The 26,166-nt window shown below is 42.1% G+C and overlaps 1 protein-coding gene across 3 annotated transcripts in view; it reads left to right on the top strand.

Annotated features, from left to right (window-relative positions):
* FNIP1 (folliculin interacting protein 1) overlaps positions 1 to 26,166 on the top strand; it is a 67,961-nt gene that overhangs the window by 16,979 nt on the left and 24,816 nt on the right. For 2 of the 3 annotated variants that reach the window (XM_050905358.1, XM_050905357.1), the window contains exons 2-3: positions 13,848 to 13,974; positions 22,898 to 23,041. In XM_050905358.1, coding sequence (XP_050761315.1) covers positions 13,848 to 13,974; positions 22,898 to 23,041 — 271 coding nt within the window. The remainder of the gene's footprint in view (positions 1 to 13,847; positions 13,975 to 22,897; positions 23,042 to 26,166) is intronic. The other variant, XM_050905359.1, reaches the window with a different exon arrangement.

Below are 26,166 nucleotides of genomic sequence, written 5' to 3'. Positions count from 1 at the left end.
TTAATATTAGTTGTAATTCTTTCGCTCGCAGCGTGTTATGAAGGGTCCATAACAAGTGCTTTCCATCTCTGTGTGGCAAATACTTGTGTGGAGATTTATTGGGCTCTCAATTATCGCTCAGTCACAAGTGCAGCCACCTTAATCAATTACATGGACATGGCCTACAGCCAAGGAATGCTCAAATCCCCACGCTGCCTGCTCGTGCTGTATGACTTTCACCACCAAGGCAATATTTTTTTTTCCCCTTATAAAACTCATGAAACAAGTATTACAGGATGTTTTAATCAGCGTAAGCAGATGGCTACCCCCACCCTGACACGGCGGTGGGCTCCCAGGTAGTGCGTGGCATGCGCTGGGCTGTGCAGCAGATGCCTGGGTCTATAGCAGGCGGTTTTATTGCTGACATGCCCTGGTACTGGAGGTAGCGGTGGTTTGGGTGCTTTCATGGTGCAATATTTCCAGGCTGAAGATACCCACCAGGGGTCATCCTGACCTGCCTGCTGGAAGGCCGGTGGGTTTCGGGGCTGTGCTCAGCCCAGGAGAAAGCTGGGTCTGGGCAGCTGCCCCGGCAGGGACCTGCTGCCTCCTGGGACCCTGGGCACAGCATCGCCCAGCCCCACTCACCCACCCCGGCATAGCTACACAGCTCACAGGTTAAAAAACATGACATAAAAAAATGCAGCTGTTTACATTCTAGTCTTTTAGCCTTTAAAATGTTATTTATTTCTTGATATATCTATCTGATAAAAAAAAATGCTTATTTAGATATGTTTACTCGGTGTTGGCGCAGAAATCACGTGGCATGTCAGGCGTAGCTAGAGTACACTAGCAATTTGTTTATGCACCTTGCAGGTTTGGGTTTTTTTTATATCTCCTGAAGTAATGTATTGAGAATCTCAGTTTTCATTTGTGTAAAAAGAAAAGAATGCTACTGTAGTCCTTACAGTTGCTGGAAAAAGCATGAAAATTAAAGCCTTAAAGACTCTTTAAGCTGAAGATATATACAGGGAATTCAATGTTTGTCTATAAAAAAAAAGAAAATGTTAGGATTCCTCAACCAAAGTACTCTTGTTACATCAGGAGTCATTCAAGGGTTTATTATTATTATTAATATTAGAGTTGATAGCAATAGTGGAGCTATAGTGATCCCTCTAAGATGTCTTCATTTTCATGGCAACAGGGTTCTTGCAGTCAACCTTAACTCTAATATATCTTCTTTACTCTTCATTGTATCATCTATTAATATCCGTGATCTCCAAAATAAAAACCATCAATTCACCGTTAAGTTACCTAAGCAAACTCTGCAGTTGATAAATCTAAGCTTGTGAGCTTGTTTTTGTTCTGTCTAGCATTGTGAAACAGTCACTTTTTTACCATATTAGTAATTCTCAACAGTGGTAGCTCAGATGTAACATAGATACTGGTTTTCACGGCCGAAGTTTGCTTTGTTGTGTACTGGAAACTCTCATGTATCAGGCCAAGACAGATGCCGCATGTCACTGAGTGTCGTATTGTCATTCACACTTTGAAGAGGGGATGGAAAACAGAAGTTAGTTTTATGTGTGGATTTAAGGATTGAAGAACCTATCTAGACATCTCCATAATTACACAGCATAAAGGAGGGAAAAAAGATTCCCCCCCCAACCCTCCTCTGCTACACTGGATAATTCTGTGTGACTTTAGAAAAGTCTTTATTTCCAACAACTATTTGTATGCATCAAAAGCAATTTGTATTGAAACTTTGTTCCCCCCAACTTTTCATTAAATGCACACAATACCGAACTATTTACACTTTATTTTTAATAGCTACAGCAGAAGATTATTCTGCTCTGCACACCCGAGAGCGCACAATAAAATAACTGTTTGGCAGGGGGAAAATGCCCTGTTGTCTTGCAGTACCAGTTGGTATTATGGAGGTTTGTTCGGTGTCTTATTTATAGTAGATTGCAATTGGAAATGTGATACAAAACAAACACCAGTGTTCCAGTAGCTTAACCATGCATCGGATTTTTACTTTGATAGTTACTTTTATTTTAAGCATCTTTTATCATGACTTGAAAAATTACAAGAGTGAAGGGACAGTCAATCTGCTGAGGTCTCAGCATCCACGTTCTTAAAAGAAAGATAATGTTTCATGTTGTACCCTCCAGGAATGCTCCCAGGCAGATGTGTATTTATGCTGATGCTCCTTTACACCGCCCGTAGAGACAGTTTATTCCAGTCATGAGACCTCTTGCTGTTAGTGAGAATCCTGTGTATGGGGAGTTTATAAACTGTGGTTCTCTGTTGATTTTTTTTTTTTTGTGTTGCATATCAAAAGCACTTTTTTCAGTATTTAAAAATTCGGTTTCCTTTAAAGAAAATGGGGCCTAGGTTTTGAAAAACCTGCGGACTGCTTGCAGTGATCTTTCTCATCGTTTTGGCTCTTGCTGGGCTTATGTTTGTGTGCGCATATCTATGGTGCGTGCAGGTATGTGTATGTGCTCCAGTTGTATATGGGGAGTTTATGTTTTAGTACTGTCCAGTCTTCCTCTCCAGCAGTGAGGAATTCAGTGGAATTTTTTTGCAGGGATACAAAAATGCACAGAAAGCACTTTTTTTTTCCTTTTTTTTTTTTTTTAAAGTCTAGCTCAGTGGTAATCCTACTAAGGCAAGTATTTTGTAGAGAAATGGTATCCAAGTATTTCTAGTCAGATTTCAAATAATACCCTAATTGGTTTTCTCTCTTTTTGTCTAGTGTGGCTTCCAGCTCCTACCTTCTTGCATTACTAAGCAATAAACATTTCTTGGCTTGCTTACTGGCTCTTTGTTGTGTGCGTTTACAATGTGTGAGGGAAGCCTTCTTTCAGGAGAAAGACTAAAAAAACTCGTTAAGGCAGCAGAGAACAAAAATGAATCATTTCATTACTTTTTTAGCTTGTGGTTGGAGCAAACTGTTGTCTCCTCGGTTTAAAATCAGATGATTTATATGCAAAAGGTGCATGTGAGCCTTTCCAGTAATTCTAAATGTTTTCAGAAATGCCTTTGGATAAAATGAAGAAAGTAACTCTTTTTGGTGCTCTTTTGTTTTGAGGATTTTTTTTGTTTGTTTATGTATGCTTAAGAATGAGCCACGGCCCCAGTCTGGCATCGGGGTCTGCACAGAACCCCTTGGGTGGGATGTGATTCATCCTCTCGGCTGTTCGATGCGGCTGGATGCCATCACCCACATCTTTCCCATCTGCAGCCAGGTGGATGTGCATGGATACTGAAGTGCCCTCCCAGGATCTCTCTGGAAGGTGATGGGCTAAGGCAGGAGATATTGTTCACTTTATTTTTCGAACTTGTTAAGTGTTTTTCTGAAGCTAGCTAATATTATCAGCTTGTTTTTCCAAGTTCAAATTTACACACACACAAAAAAGCCAGCACCCTTTCAAAGACATGGCGAGTATCATATTCCCTGCCAAAGCCAAATACTGCCTAGGTGGCAAATGAGGGTCTTTCTTTGGAATTGAAGGGGGGGAGAGGGGGAAGCTGGCTTTCTGGAGACACCTTTCAATGATAGATGCTGTAGGCCTGTTGCAAACCCTATGAAGCTTTCACAGCATAGGTGAAAACAAGTTACTGTATCTGGAATACAACCAATATTGTAATTACAGCTTTTTTACTAACCAATGGCCCATTTTGGGTTTTATTTTTATTTTTGCCCCCTAGAAACAGTGCAGATAAGCAGTGAGGAGGAGTGGCCGAGGGGCTGTGCTGTGCCCCTCTGCACTGCAAGCCGCTGTGTCAGTCGAGCCGGATGGGTTACGGTTCTGCGTACCCACCTTGCGTTCCCCCATCCCTGCATAGCCTGAACCTTCTCTGAGCATGGCTCTGCGTCTGCAGTTGGCAGCCAGTAGGTTTGGATTTGAATGCAGGCTTGGACCCAGGTTTAAAATGCCGTAGGTACATACTGGTGTGACCAGAACACCTCGCTGTCCTCAAAAATTTAGAATCAGCCGTTGTTTTTGAAAACTTACCTCCTCTGTTCCAGATGAGTAAATAGGATGTTCACTGTGCCTGGATATACACCTAGAGAAGAGGATGGTGCAAGTTTAATCTTAAAGAGGCCTGAGTATTTTCTTGGATGTGGGAATGGTGACAGTGTGTTTGAACCAACATTGAGTATCTGAAGTCCTTCCTCAAGCAATAAATTTTCACTGATCTGGCTAAAGCACTATTTACTCTCCATACACTTTGAGTCTGTCTCTATTTGAAAAGAAATTCCTTCCGATATTTTTCCTGGTCAGTTGTTGGATGGAGGCTGGGTCCACTTTCAAAGCAGTTGTCTTTAATACGCATCAGGTTGCCCTGAGGTAAAATGGAAACCTTAGATGTTACTCCTGTAAATAAATGTTTACATAATACATTGCACCGAACTTCTCACCATTGCGTGTCTAAGAAAAAAAGGTCACCTTTGACATCAGTAACGTTTAGAGAGCGATGGGTTTGCTGCACAGGTAAAGGAAGTTACTGTGCACAGCACATTCCTTTCACTAGATCAAGAAGGTAGGAGAGGTCAAATGTTACTGCTTACAACTCCCAAGGCTTGGCATTTTAAGCTTTAAAGGCAAATTTTGGTTTTAAGGCATGGGTCCTGTAAACAGCACATGCCCAATTTTGCTCATGTGAGTAATTCCATTGAATTCCGTGGCACTAGTCACATACGAAAAGCCAAGTCTATAATGTATGTCTTTTTGGGGTCAGGGCCTCAACTCTTCGTCTCTAAATGAGAAATTTCCTATAAAACATTCATGGTCACAAAAGAGAATGGTTTTGGATTGGGAACCAAGTAAGTATCTATCTCTTCGTTTTACTGCTCTTGTGTCAAAACACTTGCCCAGCACCAAACATAAAAATATTACCTTCCTGTAAGTCGGCAGCAAAACTGCTGTTGTGTCAGTAGATTAAGGATTTCTCCCTGAACTTAATCCAGGAGATGTGTAGCAGAAGAGGGAGCTTGGTGTTCTCTGGTGAAATCCATCCTGGAGAGCAAAACATCATCCGGGCTGTTGGGATTGTTGGGTCTTGGGGCCAGAGCCCGTGAACAAGTGCATCAGCTCACCCACTCTGTGATACAGGGGAATCATCGATAGCCTTAAACTTTGTGTTCTGGGATGCAGTGGAACAGGAGATCCTGATGATAAATGGATTTTTGCTGCCTTTGTATTTGAAATATTGGCAAAACCTGTAGGTTTTCAGACATTGAAAAAAAAACCCTGAAGTAGGAGCTATGATGCTACACTCTCCTGCCTTTATATATTTCTTGCGTTTTGTCCAAAGATAATACAAAATTAATAGTATGAATGATTAGCCCCACATATGCCTGTGACGATATTTGATGGCTTTTAATGTGCATTGCTTGTTTGGGTGCCCGGTTCCTCCTTCACTTCCCTGTCCATTTCTCTCGTTCCTCCCCCACAATTTAGAGAAAAAAGTTCTTTAAATAGCAAGCTCTTTTGCTTTTGTGATGTACCGGGCAGCCTTCCTAGCATGGCCTGGGTTACCACAAGAGCAATCATGAAACCTTGTTTACAACTGTCAGGTTGGTCAGGGTTTCTTTGTGGTCATTATTTCCCCCCCCCCCCCCCCCCCAATATATTGCCATCCAATTGTCTTGCATGTTCCTGATGCTTCACTTGTAATATTAATGAGCCCTTACAGGGCATACAGTGCTTTCTTTGTTCTTATAGGAGCTGATGGGGAGGGGGAGTGGGTGCTGCTGCGATACACGGAACAGAGCTGGTTTTACTTAGCCTGCAAACACGCTGAGAACCAGCAATGCAAAGGCAGGCAGCAAACATGGGTAGCTGTAGACACCTCTTCCCCCTTCCCAGCACGCATGCAAACAAGACCCTGTATAGTTAAACATTTAAAGGCCTTTATTTTAATGGTGAAATCCTGCGCAGGGGTCGGCGGCGGCGCTGGGATTGGTGGCGGCGGATGGCGGCTCCAGGTGGCACGCGCTGACAGCTGGGTCACATGATGGCTGTCAGCGCTCGCTTTTCCACCCCTCTGCCTCCGCTCTCCCGGGCTCCGGCACAAGCATCCCGTCGCTTCCAGGAATGTAAAGGCTGGGGGTGCAGTCTGGAAGGAGGCCGCGTTGCTTTGCCCCCCCCCACCCCCCCCTGCTTCTTGTCCGAGCAGGCTGAATTCCCGACGGTCGCGGCTCGTGGAGGTGCAGGACGGCAGCCACAGTTGCCAGGGGACTTGGGTCATGAGACTCAACTCCGATCGTGTTCACTAGAGGAGGAGGATAGATGGGACTGACATGTACGCTCCGGCAGCTGCCAAAGCAGCACTTAGCTTTCCGATGAATTAGATTGATCTTCTCTGCAGCAATACACTGGAAGAGACAAAGGAGCGGGGAAGACGGGCGATATTTACTTGAGCAGAAATCCCAGGCTGTGCAACAGAATGGAGGGGCAGGATTTGGGTTATGAAACTCCAGGGCAGTGCAAACGCAGCCTGGTGCAAACGCCTATATTGCGCTTCAGCGAACTGCTTTCTTTAAGGTGGTTTTAGTGATCCTGTTGCTAGGATTAAGCCTTTTGCATTGCAGCATGGAGAGTCTTTTGTTTGAGTTAAATTCAGACCTCTTGATATGTCACCTGACAGTCTTGTGGTTTTGGATGAATATGGCTCATTGCTATTATTAACCTGAGTTGGCAGCCGGGCACAACAGGAGTTTACAGGGATTTTGAAAAGTGGAACTGCTCGGGGGACAAAGATGCTTCCCAGGTACGGTCACTGCACAGTTCTTGAGATTATTTTAATTATTTGAAAGCTTAATATTTTCACTGTGATGAAAGTATTTCTTTTCCAGAGATGTGAAGCTTTTAGAGACTTAGTTTTTTTTATGATTCCTCTTATACACTAAATGGCACGAATGTATTTTTTTTTTCCCTGAATTGGTTCTATCTGTTGTAATTTTGCAAAGGGAAGTGCAGTCTACTTGAATAATGTAAAACATTGTATTCAATGCTAGTGAATTTAACTGAAAGGAGCTGTGTCTCATTTGTGTGTGTTTTTTATTAAAACAGGTATTTCAAAAGAGCACAGAGCTTGTGTGTGTGCGCGTGTATGTGCATATGTTTGCATGCATGTATGTGCTTAAATCAGCTAAAAGCTGAACAGGTACTCTTTGAAACGACATACATGAAGTAGTCCAAAAAATACTCTATGACATTACTAACACTAATTGTAAGTTCTGAAGCTGTGTAAATTGCAAAGTTACTCAACATGCTACACATCTTTAACAAAACCTTCCAACCTTCTTATTTTCAATATCACACTCCAGATTATGATTAGTATGTTGAATAGACTGTACCTAACCTGTATGTATTATGTCTTTTTGCTTGTGGAAAGGCATCTGGCTCATGTATTGGACTTTAGAGTATAAATTAGGTATCTTAATGAGAGCCAAGCGATGCGGTAGAAGGGAGAGAAAAATGAAAACAAACTAAAGTCAGCTTCATATACAGTTAAAGAATTGGACAGAGCCAAGGGCCTTGGAAGCCAACTCAAGTTTAGGTCCAAGTTTGTTATACCGAGTGTGCAATATCTGGCTGACTGAATATGTGCCTAGTGTACAATATGTGCTCAGTATAAGCAGCAGAAGTTTCCTGGAGCTCAAGTAGTGCAGCTATTCAAGGTGAGGATTGCTAAGCTGGTAAATGAGTGAGACAGATTTATACATGTAGCATGGAGCTGACCTCTGTGGTGCTGCAGTGCCTGTGGACGTGTCACCCTCCTTCAAGAAATGAAAAGGGGATGGCTTGGATTTTTTTATTTTTTTTTTAAAGAAACATTCTTTCCTTGTGATAAACCTGAAAAATGTAACTGCTGCAAGCAGTCACCCGTCATGGGTGGTTGTCCCTGAGATGATCCACCATCTATCAGTTCTTCCAAGCTACCCAGAGTACAGGTCCTTTGACTTTTGCGAAACCCCAGCTGAGGTCGGAGTGATAGAGGGCAGCGCTGCCCAGAGCGCTGGGTAAACTCCTTCGCAGTCGATCGTCACGGACTCCGTCCGTGGCCTTGGTCAAGTCACAAACGCCGGTTTTCTCTGGAGAATCAGCAGGCATTCACCACAACAGTCACACAACCCTGAAGTGACCTCAACTCTAGTAAAGACAATTATCTTGCAAAATTTTTTCTAAGTATAGGCCCCGTGGTTTCTCTAGTTTAGGGATCTTCTTCCTCCTCACAGCCTTATGGTCATGTTATGTCACTAGCATTTAAATGGAGTCTCTTGCTGAAAATGCCAACTTTGCAAATGGACAGTGCAGTCTGGATCATCCTTATCATGTGAATCCTGATAAAGTTCTTCTGCGATTCAGGTGTTATTATTAAAAAATTAAATAACCTGCCCATGCCTCTTTAAAAAAAAGCTAATGGATGGTCTTCCAAAGCTGGAAGCATCGTTAACATGCCGTACATTGCTGTTTTCATTGCTTCCAAATTAGTTGTGCTCTTTCAGAAAGGTCTACACAGCTGTCTTTGTACAGTAATGGTCAAATAGTAAGTGAATTATTGAATTGCAGTAAGAAGGTATTAAAATACATACAATACCCTCCCCACATGTCCTATATACTCAACTTTTGTTGTATCTTCTCAAAGCCAAATGAAAAAAAATCCAGTAACAGGTAATAGAAATGTGCAGAGGAATTTGGGCAGGAGAAGGGAATCCCTTGTTGGAAAAGGCATCTCAGTCAGGGGTGAGAAGTGTTATGATATGATGGTTGGACTAGGCAAGGACCATTTTCCTTCTGCTTCTGATCGCCCTTGCCTATACCAAAGCAACCGCTGGGCTGTATATGTACAGGTGAGCATGCTTCGATGTGAATGTACATCTCTGTGGAACGTGGATATAATCTGCATCTGAAATATCCCAATGCACCCAGTGGAACGGTCTCATATTTACAACGTAAGCTCTTCAGGACAGGGACAGCCTCTGTCCAACACTTGTGTAGAAGTTGGCTGGGTCTAAGCACCACCGTAACAACAATAATACATGAAGAGTATCATCTGCAGGAGTTGGAGATAAGCCCTGGGGATCCCTATGCTTCTGTTCTGATGCTCATCTAATCGGAGTAAAGGAAGACGTTTCCTTCCGTGCGGAGCCCTGCGAGGAGGGCATGGGGCAAGGTGGACCTGCCGTCTGCTCTGCCCTGGCTGTTCCTGTCAGCCTTTTAAAAAGGTGCTAATATGAAAAACACGCAGAACAGATAAGCTAGCATAAACTATAAATATCATTTGCGTAGATGCATTTAAAAATAGTTTGAAGTGATTCATCACCAGGCAGTTTTTATAACTATGGGTAACATGATGTAGGAAAACAATAGTTTGACTGACAGTTTCAACTTACTTTTTCAATGATTAGTCATATTCTGGTTTTGAGCAACTTTACTTTTTAGCAAACTCTTACAATTCTTACCTGCTTAATATCTTGATTAGTTTGCTTCAATTGCTTTTCTTTAAGACTTCTGAAATATCTGTGTTAATTACTAAAAAGTAATCGGATACTATCTAAGCTGTGTTAATATGAAATAGTTTTAAAAGTAAAGTCTCAGGCAGGAGGAAAAATAGTATTCAGCTAAACCTTCAATGTAATGAAGAAGTGCTACTGGTAGTGGAAACAAGGAGGAAGGAATGTACTTGCTTTCAATTACAGGGGAAAATCTTGTATTTTAATTGGTGGAGTGGTAATGAAGGATTTCTGTGTCTGTCGTTTTATCTATTAAAACTTGCACAGAGTGTAATAATACCAATTTAAAGCCATTCAGTTGCCTCTTGCTGAGAAACGTCTGCAGCAGTAATAAACTCCAGGAATTAGATACATGAGAAAATCCATCCTTGGAGAGCATTTGGAGTTCTGGATTGCCATGCAACTTGCAGTACAGGTGTCAGGAAGCATGTAATGGATCTGTAAATGTAAACTACAAATAATATTCCTAGTAGTTGAAGGTAAAAAAAGGCAGGAAAACAAAACGGGTGAAAGATGAGAAGAGCTGAACAATAGTAGGGCTTAAGTGTGAACATGCATTAAAATATCATTTTTCAGGCCTTGATTTCATTATTACTAGTTTCTAATAATTTCATCATTATTCATGTGGAAGTTTGCCTTTCTGTCCCAAATAATTCCTTTCCTTTTGTGCTTTGTACTTGCATTAGCATCTGTGCGGGGGGGTTGGACCAGATGACCCCCAGAGGCCCCTTCCAGCCTCAACCAGTCTGTGACTGTGTGAGATCTGGTTTTACATGATTTGTTTCTGAAATATCCCACACAGCATTTATACGTCAATGGATTTCTACCCCGTTCTATTCATATAGGTATTGCTGAACTTCTCGTTCTAGAAGAATTACTATTTGTGTAGTGGAGATGTCCACAGGACTGGTGTCCTGCTCAGAAATAATTTGTTTATCACTATTTCTTGCTTGCCGCGTGAACTCACAGCACTAACTGCGTGGCAAAGTCACAAACACTTCCACTGGTGAAAAGATTGTTGGGGTTTTCTTGGTGGTGGGTTTTGTTGGTTGGTTGGTTGGTTGTTCTGAGTTTGTTTTTGGTTTTTTCTTTAAATATAATCAGTTTCAAGGAAAGATCAAAGAGTGGTAGATAGGTCACGCAGGAAAAAGTCCTCATTAAGAGAACCATCATTTCCAGAACAGCGTGGGAGATGGAGACTCACCTTTCATTAACATTGATAGAACATTTGATTCTACGTCTCCTGGTTTTCCTATAAGAATCTCAAGAAAACATCAGTTAAATGTCAAAGTTAGTTTCCATTTATAAACAGAACTAATTATATTCAGAAGATCTAGGTCAGTTTTCATCTGCCTGAAGAGCAGCGCTGGAGTATTGCCCTGTTATATTTGTTTTGAGAACGTGCCCTGTGTATTGCACGCAGGAATTTGTACATTTGTGGGGATAATCTATCCAGATATCAAGCTTAACAGTATTTTAAAGCTGCTAACAACAAAAGCAAAGCTACTCCGTGTCCCGCTTCCTTCTCACTGGGAGGTGGTGGGGCTGTGTCGGAGGTGCCAGTCTGCCTCTGTTTACTGTCTGTCTAAATGAACTTTCCCCCAGCTCTCTTGGAGTTTCTTCTGGTTTGGGAAGTGGCCCGCTATTGCCAGGGAATGTTTTTGCAAGGCTGAAATGTGCTTAAGGACTCTGTTATGTAACAGAGATAACGCTTATTTGGAATTATCACAAATTATGATGGATGATATCTACTAAATGCTTGTCTAGAGAAAGTTAAAATGTCATGTGAAGAAGCTGAGAAGTAAACAAGCTCTTGTTACCTTGATCAAATATGTTTCCGAATACAGCAAGAGTTTTATATTTAGCTTTCTCTCCTCTTAGTGTGTAATCTGCTCTTGGAGCTTTTTATAAGTAGACTTTGCTAAGATCTGGAACAGCTACTGCCCTTCTTTGCCAGTAATTTCAAAGTCAAATATCAAAAGTACTAGGTAATGGAAGACGTGCTTTTGTCTGAGTGTGAAGGAAATTCAAATGTGTTGCAAGGGTGGAGCAAGCGATAGCACCTTTTTGGCAAGCAGTTCGTTGTTGCTGTCACATACCGTTTCTTTATAGGAACCACAGTGGCCTATCTGGAAACAAAATGAGTTTCCAGACTTCCATTGATTTCACTTAAATGTAAGGAGATGGTTCCTCTAGGAAGCCAGTTTATCCAGCAGTCTCACTTGCCTCCGTACCTCTAGCTGAAGGCAGGATTTTACACGTAACCGTCCCCAGCTCTAGTGCCTTTGAGCCTCTCAGTTGGTATCACTCCAAATATGCGTCAACCAATATGGATTATGTTTTCTGAAATGCAAGATGGGGCTCATTAGCAGAGCCCCCAGTAAATGTAAGCTGTGCTCCGAGTTTGTCACTGTGCTTGGGTTTTGGTACAGAATTTGCTCAGTTTGCAGTCTGCTCTTCATGTGGGCATGTCCTTCTGTGGATGATGCTTGGCTTTAGGTGCCCAGACAGCAAGGGTGCGCGGCTCTTCCCCCCCAAATCTAGACATCAAGTTATTTCAGTTTCAAGTTGCTCAAGCTTTTTTCTTGTAATAAGTTGCTTTTGACATTTGTTGCACACTGTCTTCTCTGCAGCTTCTGTTTTTTCTCTCCTGTTGCTAAATGGTGGGGCTGAGCAGATTAGGAAATGGATTTCCTCCCTCAAGAGACCGAGTAACTGTATGTCTTGGTGCTTAGTTTCACCTTGCTGGGACTAGACTGTTTGTAAAGCCTGTGAATCTATATTGGACAGTCGTAAAAACTTCTTATAGGCAACCATGGCTTTGGTGATCAAATTGATTCTCTGCTGTGACCTATTATAGAAGTTGTTGGGTTACAAATCATCATTAGCGTACTGATTCCATAAAGCATGGGCGCAGAGAAGGAAACCTTTTGGTGGATGAATTAGAGGGACAGAGGAGAGGAAAGTTTACCATAGTCTTGGAGTCCAGCATGCCAGGTTTACTTTAATCCATATTATCGCTTAGGGGTGTCTTTTTGCTGAAATAAATGTACAACTCCTTCTCGTAAACTGGGAGCCTGTATCCTTCATTAATGGCTGGAAAGTTCCAGGGCCTCGTTTCTCACTTCTTGGGGTTTCGTGCTAACGCTGCTTGCCTAAAAGTCAAGGATAAGGAAGATAGAATTTCACTTGATTTAGGAAATGGCTTGTAACTAGCTGAAAGATGATTCCTGTTGGTTTCATGGATAGAGCAGGCGTCTTGTTTCCTATCTTCCAAGAACTGAGAAGGTATCAGTGAAAATGGATTCCCAAGCCCATGGGCAACAATGCTTGCTAGGCTTTAAAGTGATGGCTGGCTTTTTAAAATGGAAATTTAAGATGATGGCTACAAAGCACCCTTAAAGGCAAGATTATGCATCGGTATTCAAGCCTGAGCCCTGCAAGTTCTCCCTTTGCAGAGTCAGTGGCACTAGGGAAGGCAGAGGCTCAGGAAAGCTCCTTTCCTTGTTACTGACCGCAAAAACAGTTTGGGAATAGGTGTGTTAGGAATGCTGTGTGTGTTTTGCTGACCCATGCAGCAGCATGGCCTTGAATCACAGTGGCTTAAGTGGAGATTATTTCTAAGTCTGAATGTAGCGAGGACCTGAGTATATAGTCAGGACCAAGCTACACGTGGCGCTCTTCCCCAGCATCAAAGCATGTATATTAGTATGAATGTTGTGGTTTATAATACTGCATTTAGTTCTATACACATATGTTACTACAGTGTTTGTGAAACCTGAAGAAGGGTAGGAAAGGTACTTTGCGTTTTTTCAGCTGTGGAGTTCAGTGCTTTGCCAACCCATGAAGCTGAAAACCCATGACTGCAAATGCAGAAATTCATTACTTAAGGGAGAGGCCAGTGTGAATATATACCTTTTTTCTTTCTGCTTTTGTAAGTGCTTTCAAGCTAGTGCTTGCAATGATGCGGAGGACTTCCCCCCTCCCCTTTAAACACAAAAGCTGAGTTGTTCTATGACTTTGATTTCAAAAAGTTGGAACTTGAAGAAAACATTAAATACCACACGACAGCACAAGGGCTAGTAATGCTGCGCACATCGTTGCATACAGTTGTAGTGGATTGGTGCCATTTATGCCAGTGTAATTTGGCAAGTGTAGGGGAAAGAAAAAAACAAAAGGCATAGTTCTGGCTACAGGATCAAAGGGTTTGATTAAATGGCATTGCATTTGCTCAACTTTATGTTTTAAAAGTTGTATATACAGATAATGTAGAAAGAACAGTGTAATAAAGAGTTGTGGTAATTGATCCTTCTGTTCTTTTATTTTTTAATTAAAGCTGGCCTTTGCCGGAGTTTGACCCAAGTCAGATCCGACTGATTGTGTATCAGGACTGCGAAAGAAGAGGACGGAATGTCTTATTTGACTCCAGTGCTAAAAGAAAAATAGACGATGTTTCGGTGTCGGTGAGTATTTTACTAATTTACATGGTTAGAGTCTATATTTTTTAAAATGGCAAGATTGATAAATCACAAATGTTCTGTTTCATTCACATTAACTTTTAAACGTTGGTTATATGCAGGGCTGTATTTAAATGCCTGTGAAGTTGCAAATTATTCAGGCTTCAGTGATTTCACTCTTAACAGCTTTAAATACTATAGTGATCTCTTTATTCCTGGGCTTGTCTACTTTCTGCCCTTCCAGAGAGAAGGATTCCTTCCTGGGGCTGCAGCAGGCAATGCTGGGGGGCTGAGGCAGGGCATAAACTGATATTTATGGATGTGCTTTTATGCCATGGTGGGGTCTGCATTCTTAATTGGAAGGTCCTCCCAGTCCTGTGTCCTCTTGTGTCCTGTTTGGTTAGCTTTTGCCAGTTGTTGTTTCTATGCTTTGCTGACAGTTTTTTCACACAAAGTTACTTGAAAACTTTTCCGCTGATTTTCCTTTTGGCATGGTCTGCGTGGTAATCTATTAATTGAAACTGTAATGGATGCAGTCAGATGAGGATACTTCCTTCTAAGGGCTCTGGCCAGAAGATTAATTTCTAGCCACAGTGCTATTGTAAGTAGTTATGTGAGGCTGGACAACTTATTTCACTGCTTTTAACTTCCTTTTCACCATCTCTAAAAACATTTGCAAACCCTTTTAAGCTCTGCAGGCAGAAAGCACTGTGTGAAGTGAAATTTACAATCCCGGTTGCTTTTACCCATAGGACCTACTAAGTTCTGTAAGCAGGGGTACACAAAATAACGTATTACCCCCAAGCCCTGGTTTTCATGTTGGGTATTGGAGTACAGCCAGAAGATTCTTCATCCAGCTTTGTAAAGTCTTCCGGCCTATTGCTGAATGCTGCTAGCCTGATGCTTCTCGTCCTGGTCCTGAGTGCTTCCTATGTCCGCCTATCCTAAGCTCTGGGAGTCAGTTCGTATGTCATCAGGCACTAACTTCCAGGCTTCTCCCTCACTTACTCTAGGGCTTTTGTAGCCATGAATCACGATCCCAATTTCCTAGTTCTTTTTGAGAATTTGTGAAGTAAAGCAAGTTTCACAAATGTTGAACAAAATGCATCTTTAATTTTAACTTGTTAGAATGGCTTTATAATTTCTGAGTTCCTGTTCTTCTAGGTGTTCTTGCCAGGAAAACAGGTTTTTAAAGACGAGATCTTTAGAAGTGGTTTATTGGTACGAATTGCTTACTATTACTTCATTAATTATGAAGTATTACTTCATTAATAAAAAAGACGTACAGCATAAATCCTCTTGCCATATTTCAATTGATTTCTTGAAAGCCTAAAACCTCTTTAAGGTAGATCTGTACTTGCACAGTGAACTTGCAAACTTCACTGTTTTGGTTTATTTCAGAAAGATCGTTGACTGCAGCAGCTCAACAGCAACAGAATAAATGGCTGATAATGAAGCTAACACAGTTCTATATTAATCTCTCCTTTCTTTTTCTTTGCTAAGGGGGGAGGTGGAGGGAAATAGCTGTATTCACCATCTCTGTGAAATGAGTATGTGAGACTGGTGGAGGAAGACTGTTCCCAGGGTCTTTGAAATGCCCAGTACTCATCTCTAGTAACTTGATATATTTCTTCTTTTTTGCAGTATTAGGAGACTTTGAAAGAGAATATCTTGAAACATTTGCTTGCCATGATATCTGCCTTCTGCAGCACTCAGATAATGTCATGTCAGGCAAAACTTTCCTCATAAAACAAACCTTTGCAATAGCAGAAACATTATGCAGGTAAAAACGTGCAGAAGAGTCCTCGGCTTGGCTTGCTGCGAGCTTAGTACAGGCTTGTACAGTTAGCAGTACGTACTGGCCATTTTCAAGGAATTGCATTGTTTATTTTTCTTGCTCTTTATCATGATTTTCATGAACAAAGACACACCCTGCCTATACAAAGCCAGATCTTGGCTCTAAGCACATTCCAAGGCACTCTTGCCCTTTTGCAGCAAGACATGTGTGTGGGCTGGCGCTCTCCCTTCTGAAAGGGTATCTGTTCACCACCCCGCAAAAGCCAATGCTTTCTGCATCTCTCTTCCCCGCCCCCCCTGGCCCGTCTCCCCCATTTCCCAATGTGATTTATACCTCTGGATTTACAAATAACACTAGGGGGGAGATTTGCAAGAGTGCCTAGCAGTGGCCAGGCTGTTCTGGTTGAAGTCTAATCAGTCTAATGCGGAGAACCGAGAGGGTTTCAGTTTGCTTTATGTTGCTGTGCTCTTCAGTTCCCGTTTTCTGTTGCTTATGAGATGTGAAAGCAATTATAATTTAAGAGTTGTATGCCTGCAGCAAGGTGAGATATACTTTGCTCTATTTTATATATCTAATCTCTACATATGTCAAGAGTTGTGTGCGGTGGACCAAGGTTGAACATGGCTCAGTCGTTTGAATTCTATAAGGGAAGGTATGGTTATAAAATTTAAGGAGCATCAGAGCAAACTTTTCCAGACACAGATGTTTCAAGAAATAAAACAGTAGGCTCCAACTTTTTGATGAGTGAAAACTGCAGAGTTTGTGCTCACACCAAGCTGGGCTCTAATTATTAAAGCATTACTAGGTTCATATTATCCGTGAGGGAAATGTGACTGTAACACAAATAAGGATTTTGTGTTTTCATTGGATATTAAATCAGCCTCTTCATGTCTTCAATAAAGCTAAATATTAGGTAAACAAGAATTTTGGGAGGCTATTGCACAGAGACAGACAGCAGGCAGCTGAGAGTTTGCAGTATGGCCATTAACATATTTTAATTGCGCAGGAGAAGTAATGTTTTCCCCAGGTCTTGCTAGAGTTAAACTTGGCGAGCAAAGCCAAGAAGCAGTCTGGTGACTCGGAGGGCTGGCGGCCACCGCACTGGGAATGTTGGCCGAAGGCTGTGCCAGGCGTTTCCACCAAGGCCAGGCAGAGATCGGCCTTAGGCAGCTGTGGGCACTTGGCATGGAGGGGAGGCAGAGAAATCCCCTTTGTGAGTCCTATGCCTTTTTTGGTGCTAAGCAGGAGAGGTTCTTCCCCAGCTTTCCAGGGGATGGGCTATTGATCAGCCAGGCTCTGTAAGCAGAAACAAAAGTCTGCTGCCTCAGGAGCATCAGAAAACTGGGTAACTCCCCTGTCTGAGTTCGGCCAGGGTATCCCAGAAGAGAGTGGCTGCCCTTTCCAGCCCTGTGACGCTAGGTTGTGAGCAAATGTATCAAATCAGAACAGGTATTTGCATATCGGGTATACCAGGGCAGCATGTGATAGGAGAAGTAGACATTACTGACGCCTTTACTAAACAGCCTCGGTCCACACCCAAACATTGACATCCCTTGGATTTTTGGGTATCAGAGTACTCCTACAGGCAAGCTTGTGGGTTTGATCCACTGTCTCCTCTAGAGAGTTGCTTCAGAGTTTGTTCTTCATACTAATAAGTGTCCCATTTCTAATGAGACTGTATTACTTGATTTGCAGGTGATAGCAGTATGACCTATGACTGATTTCTACTAGTAGACTCATTTCTGTGCTTGTCTGCTCCTTTTCCTCTAACACCTCCCCGCCTGCTTTCCACTCGCGCCTACCACGAGCCCCACTCACCTCCCTGCGTGGTGCCTCGTGGCTGTGTGAGGTCCCACACACATCCACACCACTGGGTTGTACTGAGTTTCCAAGCCAGGGGCCGGGTGTGAACACAGGTATACTCCTCCAAGAGCTGTGATACCGGGCCTGGTTTGAATTTCAAATCAAGCAAGACAAGCAGCGTCTTTTCTTTTTTAAGGTGCAGAGGCCAGGTGGCCTGGCCAGTGCTGAGCTTTCAGCCTTGGCTCTGCCTTTCCTGACCCCTGTGTGCTTGGCTTCTCAACCTTGACACTGCGTTCACGCTAACCTTATGTGAAGGCTGTGTTGTATTTTACTGTGCTGCTGCTGTTGTGCGGCACGTGAGTTATGTCACCATAAAGGTCAGTGTGTGAAGGCAAGCTGAAGTATGAGGAGTTTTCCTCCAAGGGCCGGCAATTGACTGGGACAAGGATGCCACAGAAATGGTGCCACAAAGGAGAAGTGGGGAGTAAACCAAAGAAAAAGCTGGGAAGGGGAACCTTGCGTCAAGGCTTTCCTCGGAGCAGGCTGAATGAGTTCAGGGATGGGGGTTAGCTGTCTCGTTTAACTGCTCGTTTTCATTTTTATGTTGTCAACTGGTGACTTAGGACAAGACGGCGGTTATCTTTCGGGATTTGACTGAAGAGAGGTGCTGATGGACATGTAGGAAGCTAAAAGATTTCCCAAGTCTAAAGATCAGCCTAGAGGAAGGCGTGGAGTCTAGGGAGGAAGAAGGGGTGTCAAGGGACCATGAGGAAGAAGGGGTGTCAAGGGACCATGAGGAAGAAGAGGGAGGAAAGAAGCAAGAGCCAAGCTGTGCACTGTGCTGAGCAGGGATCTAGAGTTTGGGTGGTTTGGCTGGGAAGGGGGGAAGACAAGGAATCAGAGAAGGGCAGCGACTCGTTCCCAGGCCCCAGAGGCAGAAGAGGATTTTCAGAAGCAGGGTTTGTTTTGGGGTTATTTTTTGAAGAAATGAAAGAGTGGCCCAGGGTGCAGAATTTGAGATCTAGAGGTGCAACAGTGGACTTGGATTTGGGGAGCGAAAAGTTCACTTTTGCCATGGAGCCTAGTTGTCTTTATCTTCGGGATAATTTAACTGAAAGGTCATATGATATTTGATCTCCTACTGCGGCAATTTCTTTCACTCCAAATGTCATATTTATCCCAAAGTAGAAAAACGGCATGCTGTTTTAAACAAGCCAGGATTAGCCACGTGTTCTAATATACTTCAGCACTGGATAAATGTTGAACAGCAAATTGCTTTGAGGGATTAGTAATTGGATAGTGAGCCTTTTGCTTTTAGGTGTGTTGTGTGAAATGGAGACTCTGGTCTCTTTCTGGCTCTCAGTGGACAGGTTTCCAGTGAGCCAGGCTGAGCAGACAGATAAAGCTGTAAGCACAGAGACCCAGTCCCACCTTCTTAGCTCTGCTTATTCTCTCTAAACAGAAATGGAAGAATACTAGTGGAGTGGGGGAGCATAGGGTTGTCTTTACTTCTTCCACTGACCTCTGAGTAATAGAGGACCTTGACAACTCTGGAAATAAAGGGAGAATGTAGCACTTGACAGCTGCATTTTAAGAAAGATACCTGGATTTTTACAGCAGCACTTGAAGGGAAGGAATGAATGCCACTTCAGGTTACTCTCATGTCCTAGGTGGATGCATACGTTTAGTTACACATTCAGACCAACGCATATTAATAAAGCATAAGAGTTAATTTGTCTATTTTGGAATAACTTTTCAGCTTTGCTGAAAAACCTGTTCTAGAAATGAGGTACAGAGCTCTTGAAGAGTGGCAGCTTTGCTTGGAAATACGGATTTCTCTGTCACTGCCACCACAGTGGTATTTGAGCACCTGCTGTTGCAGAGAGGTAGAAAAGAGTAAAGCATATGATGACATTTCTCTTTCCTTCTGTCACTCACAGCCCTAACACACATGCACACAGTCTAGATTTAGTTCAACACACCAGGCTCCTTTTAACTTTCGTATTATCCCGAAACCAAAACTTGCCCAGCAGAAATTCCTCTGCCTGTGCACAGCACTGAGCATGTTCTTTCCACTTACTGAGGAATTTATAGATCTTGTGGCAAAGAGTTAAAGGTCTTTTGCTGATAGAGGTGGAGAAAAAAAATTCCAGAAGCAGAACTGTAGAAGAAAACTACTTTGTACCCTGTCGTACTATAAAGACATTTTACTCTAAGTTATCTTCAGTACTGCCTGATAGGTCTCCAAGACTTTCAGCAAATGATGACCTCTAATGTAAGAACTGTGACTGCCAGGAAGTCTTTGGAGCTGGGCGGTATCTGCAGCGAGTTGGCAGAGAAAGGACAAAGAGTGTGACCACGGCAGGGAGAGCAGCGTGGCAGCCAGGAGCGGCAGCTGCCCGCGGCATCCTTCCAGCAGATGTTCTGCTCTCCAGCAACAGTGAGCGTTTCGGAGGACTGCAGCAGCGCTTTGCCTAGGGATCTGATTTGTTGCAACTATGTCTATTTGGAAAGAAAATCCACGACTTTGAAACCTTCCCGTGTGCAGTTCTTAAATAATTAGGTTACCTTTTTATTTTTGGAAACTTGGCTTGAATAGCTTTGGAATATTATATTGGAATGCCAGTAATCCCACTCCTTTGATGCATCATATCTTGAGATTTGTAGCATCTAAAATTTCATTGACATTTGGAGTCAGAAACTGCAGAGGAGAGGGGCATTGCAGGTGTTTGATCTCATTGTCCAACAGGTTGTTCTTAAGCACATGCTAAGTTTGTAAAAGAGCAAACAGCAAAATTCATCAGATATCTGCATTTTAGGAGGGATTTATTGTTCACAAAGTTCTGAAAAGTGGTATCTGAAAGATCCTGACCTCCTTTACAGACTCCTTGCAGGAGTCTTGGTTCATTAAACTCCACTGCAAAGACCAAACAGCCATTTCCTGGTTTGCTATTTCAATTAGGCAACTATTCCTTCAAGGTACCAGACTCCCCAACGGATCTGGGGAAGGCTGCTGTGCAGAAAAATGCAGTGATAATGAGAAGAAATTATTTAAAATTTAAATAATTTGCAAACTTAGCCTATATTTTTTTAATGCACAGACATTTTTTTCACCTGTAGAAATGCATTTACTGGCTTTACAGTCACAAGGAAGCTTAGTTATAATTGTAACTTTTTAGAAGGAACTTTCAACATCGGATGGAAAATGCAAGCTGAAATGTGGTTTGCCTGCAAAAGCTTCTGTAACCCTGTGGATTTTATGTGGTTTTATCACATGATGCTTGCCTAGCCTAGGACATTGTTGTTTGTGTCAGAGATAAAATGCAATTCTAGTTCACGAGTTCCTACTGAAGTCATATGATGATCATTCACATGTTCCAGCCATTGTGTACTGTGCTCAAGCCACAGATACTAGCCATTAGCAAATCTACATATTGCATGAATTCAACGTACTCACCGTGATGTCGTAATGAGAGGATACTACTATGGGAGGCTGTATATGTCAGTAAAGCACAGGACTCAGTGGCTGGTGAATGCTTCCTTCCCCTCTGCCACAGAATTACTGATTTGTCTGCACATTTTTCCTTAAGGCTTTCTGTGGCAGCAGCTCTCTAATGGGAGCAGCAGTGCAGACTGCCGCATGGAGCTCGATAATCCCTGACATTTTCTGCTGTTTTGCTAAATCTCACCCACAGTTAGGGCCAAATAAAAGTTACCTGTCCCTAACTGTGGGTGAGATTTGGCCAAAAAAAAAAAACCCAACAAAAAAACCCTGCACAGCCTAGGACAGAGGCATGGGATTCCCATCTTGTCCCTCATCAAAATCCCTCCACAGCAGTAAGGGCAGTCATGTTTTCGTACAGTTGTTGCTGATTATTGAGCAGAGTCATGAAGTTATTACCCTGTGCCTTGGGTATTTCACACTTTTCTTTACACTCTTTCCTTTTTTTCATAGCTATTAAAGATTGAGACATACTTATGTTTTTGAATGAATGGGGAGCTTGTGATGTGGACCTGTGAGTCCAGAGATGAAGCTGTGACATATAACAGAACTTCTGTATTTCCATCTGTCCCTTGAACCTTGCTTCCAGTAGGGTTTGCTTCCAGCTTGCTCTTACTGGTTTGGTGATTGTATAGGAAATGTTAATTAATAAAATCTTAGAGCAGAGTTAGTATGTAATTTTGAGCAGTGTAGACTATTTCTGTCTCCTAGTGCTGCCCACTAGCAAACGTAAATAATGCTGACCTTACATGGCTGTGTTGAAGTGTAATGTGTATATGAAAAATACGTTGAGATCTTTAGGTCAAGAGGGTTGCCTAATGCTAATGTAAATGGTATTAACTAACATGGATGCTGATTCTGCTTGGGATGCTGAGGTTCGCAGGGGAAATCACAAATGTTTTTAAATAGTGAACGAAACAGTAGTGGAGCATCTCCCGTGCCAGTGATTGATGATACTGCGTGTGTAGAGTGGACACAGATCCTACCCATCCTGTAAGTCAGTTCCAGCTCTATCTGAGCCTTCCTAACTCCCTTTTTTGCTATGCTTTCTGTCTGAGTCTCTATCAGAAATCACCCCTTGGACTGTTTCTCCATCATTTTGTGAAACTTTTCTGGCTTCTCTGTAGTGCTAACTGTGTTTTTGAGCTTTGTCCATTTTCAGCCTCACAATTCCCTCATACTGAAAACAAGAGGAACATGTCACCTCTGTGCCACTCTTCAAAAAGACTAGGGGACTTAGACCCAGCTAGGGAGAGATCTGTAAAAATAGTATCTTTTCTCTCCATTTATCCTTGTAACATGAATCTCTCTTGAATTCTGTGTTGTTCTTGCTCGATTATTCCTAATCAGTGTGTTTTCCTGTACATCGTGAACTGCTCCTTGTCGTGATCTGGCCGGCATCATTGCTCTGGAGGGCTGTGCCCATCACACTGCTGTGTCGCCTCCGCCCCAGTGGGCACAGGGAGCAAGATGAGGACAGCTGGAGCCTATTGTTGCCATCCTTCCTTTAAACGCTTTGGTACCATCCTTTCTCCTAATCCTGGGTCTAAAAAAGTCATTTGTAAAGCTTCAGAGGTGGGTGGCTACTTAGGAAAATGGAGTTGGAGTGACCTGTTAGCTCCTGGCTAATTGGAAGTAAAACAGCTCAGCTTTCTTTTGTACAGCCAGGCTGCAAGAGACACTAATAAATACTCTGTTAACTGTTTTCCTGGGGCATAAGCCTTTCAGCTGTTAAATACCTTACCTAAACAGGTAAGTGCAATGCTGCTAAACAGTGATTTCAGGTCGTGGGTCTTAGTGTGTCACATATGTTGTCTGTATTTCAGAAACTCTGCAGCGATGCTCAGGTGAGAGTTTTTGGGAAATGTTGCCAACTGAAGCCTGGAGGAGACAGCTCTTCTTCCTTGGATAGTTCAATCAATTCATCCTCCTCGTTCTCTGATCCAAAAGAACAATGCCCAAAATACCAGGTGAGTCACTCTTACTGTTTTTTTGCATAACCTGTGTCAAATACTCACGGCAGGTGAGGTACTGAATGTTTTAAAATGCTTGAAAGTAGGGGCTCGCGGTGGAGAGCAGTTTTCAGTCAAAATCGGACTTTGGTTCTGACTCAGTAATGTTTAATTCTGTAGCTTTGGGTTTGAGCAAGTCTAAAACCAACCAGCTGGTGCTCTCGGGATGTGTCTTGAACGGCAGCGATTTTTCCAGGGCATTTGTTCTGTCTTATGACCCGGGTGATAACACTCGTTCAGTACAATCAGACTTGGCACAGATATTTTATATTGGTATGGATGAGGTAGTTTATTTTACTTTATTGCTAAATGCCAGGGAAAAACAGAGAAACGCACTATCTGTAGGGGTAGTCTGTGTAACAGCTTTATAGCAAGGGATTCAGTGCACTTGAGTTAGATTTTACATAAGAGATTTTGGCCATGAGAGTAGCTGGAGTCATCTGACACGGATATATTTCTGTCATCTCTCCTTCCATGGATCACAAGTGTTTTATATTAAGCCACCCTAAAATAGAACTAAGCCCTTCCACTCTTTGTAATGAAGTAATTGTGTGTTTGAGGGAAGCTGCTATCTCCACAGCCTATTCTGAAGTACAGTACTACTGATGTCTTAATCTACCGTAGATATAAATGAAGAACCTTTCAGTGCTGTCTTTCCCACTGTCACGTTAGCTCTTGCTATATTTGGCGAGCTGCGTATTCTTGTTTTCTCTTTCTCATCACACTCTTTTCCACAGCTTTAGTAAGGTGGCTGAAGATCTGTTTTCCATTGCTCCCTTCCTGGAAGGGCGTTTAGCTGCGGTTATGACAGGAAGAGACATTTCTGTCAGCAGCTTCCTTCCAGCACAAAATAACCTCCTTCGTGCATTGTGTGACCAAGAAAAATGATGCCCCCCACTATCCAGAAATTGTCCCTCCTACTGGGCAGGCTCTGTGCAAACAATGGTCAACGTTATTAAAGGAAATTAATTTTAGTGGTTGGCATGACAGTGTATTTTAAAGCTGTGGAAAGTTTTCCCTTTTAAGTCCCAATTTCCTCACGCGTATCACTTAGTCAAAATCTTACTGGGTTGAAGTGAAATGATGTGTGGCTATGTGACCGGCTCAGAAAGTGTGCAAGAAACTTTCAGCTTAAGTTGGTCTTCCACAGTGTATTTGTTGTGAACTATCTGCTGCGTTCCCTGTGCTCCTTCCAGGATTCCCCAGCAAGTGAGCAGAGCACCATAAATACAAGAGTTCTTTACTGCACACTAAAATTTTGTATCATGTCTGCAGAAGGGCCAGAGTAAGTTTGTCCAGACACCAGTTAGCCTGGCATTTCCTATATCCTAACTGCTGTGTCTGGTAACCTCAGAAGTTAGTTAATGTATTTGCAGTATTTGTAAGGTGTTTTGGGGTTTTTTTTGTTTGGGTTTTTTTTTTTTAAAGCTGTGAAGTGGAAGTCCAAATAATACAATGCTATAGGACTTCTAAAATAGTTCTTTGTTTCCTTGTTTAAGTACACTTTGACTATATATGGGCATCTCTAATTGCAAGGTGAAATACAGGGGTTTGTTCCAGGCTTCCATATTTTTAATTATGTCCTGTCCAGATCCCTCACAAATGTTATCAGAATCCATTAAAATGAAGCTGAGTATGGTTCTAAGCTTGCCCACAATTATTTGCACATTATGACACTAGCGTTACCTCTGTACCTGCTTGTCAGTGTAGTCAGGACTGAAAGTCTTTCTGATTTGTTGATCACGACATTTGACATTTATTTCTGTACTGCATTTTTAATTTACATATATACTTAGTTATTGATAGGACAATATGTACAGTAAGTGGAATATTAAATGCTGTAAATATATTCAGAAATGTAATTTCCAAATCATGCAAATTTTACTACTTCTAATATGCTAATGTGCAATAACAAACACTTGTGGGTATTTTATGATCAGTTTTTATGTGAGCTCGTAAATATGACCTAGGGAATTGGTTTGTGTCCAAGCTGTCAGTGCCGGAGGTTGTGCCCTTTTTGCCAGATGCTCCTTGGCTATTTTTTATTTGAGGTTTTTAATATTTAACCCCTTTCCTCAGTTGATTGCACTCTACTTTGGTCTTGAGTGACCTTTATTTTGCAGCATTAAAGGCCCACGGAGTTGAGCTGTAGCAGTGTTTCCATATTAAATGCATTAAATATGTGCATCTTCTGTTACGCATGGTAAAATTATTGTTATTAAGTGTAGATGAAATGCCAGACTGAAACAGGCCATGGGTGCATCTTATCATGCTCTTTGCCCTCGGCATTGCTTGTGTCTGTCTTTCAGAGGAAAGGGAAACCCCTGTAATTAAATTTGAAAGCAGCTGATTTTCACTTGCCTTTTTAAATTTGGTTGCTTGACAAAGAAAATCAATACTTTATCTTAAAATATTTTTCCTCAGCTTTAGAATTAGATTTTCGCAACAGCAGAAAGTTGAAACCAAAACCAACCATCAAGGACTTGACATTTATTCAGAATGAGTCCTTCAATTGGAGATCAGCAACAGATTTAAAAATAACAATCATAACATTTGGCTGTAGTAATTTGCAGTGTTCTTACTTGATGCTGGCAGACCTATCATTTCCTAGAGCCATTAACATCTATGCTTTTATTTCCGTGGAGCTGCTGGGTCATAGTGACTGATTTTAAAGTCTAGTTTTTCCAGTACTGCCTACAGTGCACCTAGGCAGTATGATATCTTGGGAGGTAAAGATGGAAATTTCTCTGAGACCCAGCTAATGATCTGATTTTGCCCTGTCATATGAACATTAACAAACCTTACAATTGTAGCCTCATTTTTGTAACTGTGGTTGCTACTTTTAGTCATCCCCTATCTTTTTTGCACTGATAGCAGATTTCAGAGGTTAATAGTATGTCTGTTAAAGTACCATCATCTTAATTGAGAGTGCTTGAGAAGAGCTAAAAATTGAAAAGTGTTATAAGTGTGTTGCCTTTTGGCTGATTAGCATTTCCTTGTTCCTGCCCTTGTTCTGCGGGCTAGCGTGAGCAGAAACTTGGAGTGATCATTTTCATGTCACTGCTTACTGCTGGTAGGAATCT

The sequence above is a fragment of the Gymnogyps californianus genome, chromosome 14 (assembly GCF_018139145.2).
Source record: "Gymnogyps californianus isolate 813 chromosome 14, ASM1813914v2, whole genome shotgun sequence".
Classification (NCBI taxonomy): Eukaryota; Metazoa; Chordata; class Aves; order Accipitriformes; family Cathartidae; genus Gymnogyps; species Gymnogyps californianus.
The sequence above is the reverse complement of the archived record's forward strand: the minus strand, read 5'-3'. Positions and strand labels throughout refer to the sequence as shown.